The sequence below is a fragment of the Chinchilla lanigera genome, unplaced genomic scaffold, assembly GCF_000276665.1.
Source record: "Chinchilla lanigera isolate Chin_1 unplaced genomic scaffold, ChiLan1.0 scaffold00052, whole genome shotgun sequence".
In the NCBI taxonomy this organism is placed as follows: Eukaryota; Metazoa; Chordata; class Mammalia; order Rodentia; family Chinchillidae; genus Chinchilla; species Chinchilla lanigera.
The window spans coordinates 3,487,427-3,489,908 of record NW_004955453.1 but is presented as its reverse complement, the minus strand read 5'-3'; the positions used below and the strand labels follow the sequence as shown (position 1 = coordinate 3,489,908).

The window sequence follows — 2,482 nt, the reverse complement described above, 5'->3', positions numbered from 1 at the left end:
CGCAGCCGCCTGGGGACGTCCCCCCGCCCCCGGGGACCCGGGCCTCCCCAGCCCCCGCCGGCCAGGCACCTTCTCACTCTCCTCATCCTGAGCCAGGTACAGGGTCCTCTCCGGCAAGGTGAGCCCATCCTGGTCAATCTGGGGAGAGTGACGGTGCTGGAGGGGGGAGCTCGATGTGCCTGCTTCCCAGACTGAGTCCCCCAAGTGCCCAGACAGCACCTGCCACACATGTGCTGCCACCGCCCAGGAGCACAGGGACACCAGCGCCTCCCCACCCAGAGCTGCCTCGCATTCTGGGGACAGCTGAGGAGTCCTCCCATGCCCATCCGCCCTCACTTCACATGCTGGGCACGGGGAGGGGAAGAGGGAGTCCATTCTGGGATTTGGGACCCTGGCATTCCTGGCCAGTCCCTGCCCGGGCCGCGTTGTCCTCCCAGCCCTAGGTACCCTCCCTCCACTCTCCCGGATGCCACAAGGCTGGGATACGGGGCTCTTTGCACCCTGCCATCAGCCGGGAACGTGACCGCCGCCCTCCCGAGCTCCGCCCCTCCCGGTGCGCAGCGGCTCGGCCTGGTCCTGGCCATCTCGTCCCCACACTCACGCGGATGACATAGCGCGAGGAGTTCCTGTCGTCTAGGCTGACGGTGAGCGAGAAGAGTGCGGCGGCGCTGTACACGCCCTGCGCCTTGTACAGCAGCCGGTTCAGGTCCCAGCGCGCAGCGTCCCAGCCCCCGCAGTCGGCGATGACCTCGAGCATGGGCCGCGGCCCGAGCCGCTCGATCTCGCGCATGTCGAGGCAGGAGCGGAAGAAGGCGCGCACCTTGCGCTGTGCTGCGCCCCCCGGGCCCCCCGCCGGCCGCGCCAGCAGCCGCCGCAGGCGCTCCTCGTTCTGTTCGCCGATGGCCGCGATGGTGCCGTAGGTGAGCTTGTCGTCGGGGATAGCGTGGCGCCGCAGCCAGCCGCCGCACGCGAAGGAGTAGAAGTCCCGGCACGGGTCGATGCTGGAGTCCAGGTTGGCGGACAGAAAGCGCGCGGCGCGCGCGAAGGCCTTGCGCTCGGGGCAGCCCTCGGGACAGGCGCCACCGCCCGCCGCGCCGGGGCCCAGGTACTTGAGCGCCAGCATGGCGGCCAGGATGGCGCAGAGCCCGGCGGCGAACACCAGCCCCGACAGCAGGCACACCTCGCGCCGGTTCCAGCGCGGCAGCCCGGCGCGCGCCCCCGAGCCGCTGCGCCCGGAGCCCCGCGGGAAGCCGGGCGGCAGCGAGGCCCCCCGAGCGCCCCCCGCGCCGCAGCGGCTCACGTACTTGACCTCCTGGAACTCGTCGTAGTGCGCAGTCATCGAATACGGGGCCTCCATGGTGCGCGGTCCGTCCCCGGGGACGCTCTGGCGGGGTTTGTGAGCTACAGCAGGTGGTGGGCCGCCGGCCTCCTTGCGGGCGTCCGCATATCCTCCGCCGCAGCTGCGGGAAGAGCGGAGAAAGGATCAAAGGGGTGCGCACCCCTACAGGGCCCAGTGGCATGAAGCGGCCTGGTGGAAGCCTAGCTGTGAAGGCCAGAGGCCACCCGGATTCCCCGACTGCAGCCAGGGCCTCTTCCCCCTTCCCCACTGGGAGGAGAGGAAGGCTCAAAGCGGCCGCCACACCTGGCACTACACTGGATCTTGAACCAGTCCCCCTGCGTCCTGCGCACACAATGCCCACTGCAGACTTGGGAGACGCCTGCTAGAAAGCGGGAGACACGGCCACCGGCCCGGCACGGAGGAGGCCCCCACTGGCCTGCGGCTTCTCTCCCTCTTCTTGCCAGTCTGCCCCAGACCTGCCGCCGCCGGGCCCGGGTGGGGGAGGGGAAGGCGAGGCTGGAGCGCGGAGGCACGGTCAGGAGCGCCTCTGCGGACCCTGAAGCCGCCTTCAGTTTTCCACACTGGACAGCAGCGCCCCAGAAAGCAAGCAAATCGCCAAACTTTGTCCTCGCGGAATCTGCAGAACCACTCCTAGCCCGGCCTCTGGATCCATCTGCTCGTTGGCCCAAGTGCCCACTCGCCCTTTCCCTAAACCGCAGCTTCCTCCACGGCGGGATCAGGGCGAGATCCCCTCCCCGACGTCGCTGCCGGAGAGCCCGAGGTTTGTCCATCCTCTCCGCCCTCTCCGCCCGGGGCCACTCCTCGCCTCAACAGGTTCTTCCCGGAACCCAAACTTGGGCGAAGTTTCACCCCCCTCCCCGCGGGGAACGAGGGAGCAGGGCTGGGCGCGAGGCTCCTGCGCCGAGCCGCGCAGTCCGCGGAGCGCGAGAGCCGAGCCCGGGAGTCGCAGCCGCAGCTGCAGCTGGAGCCGGAGCCGAGGGGACGCAGACAAAGCCGGAGGCTCGGCGCCGCGGCCACGGTGGCCGTGGGGGTGGCGGGGATGGTGGTCGCGGCGACGGCGGACTCGGGCTCCACTTACCCGGCAGGTGCGCGACCGGTCGGGCGAGGACGGAGCGGGTCAGG

The 2,482-nt window shown here is 70.5% G+C and overlaps 1 protein-coding gene across 2 annotated transcripts in view; it reads right to left on the bottom strand.

Annotated features, from left to right (window-relative positions):
* Positions 1 to 69: 69 nt before the first annotated feature.
* The window catches only part of LOC102005770 (endothelin-converting enzyme-like 1), a gene marked incomplete at its 3' end in the record, with an annotated part of 18,438 nt that continues 16,025 nt past the window's right edge, over positions 70 to 2,482 (bottom strand). The window contains 3 exon segments of one of the 2 annotated variants that reach the window (XM_013519999.1): positions 70 to 138; positions 602 to 1,460; positions 1,643 to 2,427. In XM_013519999.1, coding sequence (XP_013375453.1) covers positions 70 to 138; positions 602 to 1,460; positions 1,643 to 2,130 — 1,416 coding nt within the window. 2 annotated transcript variants of the gene reach the window in all.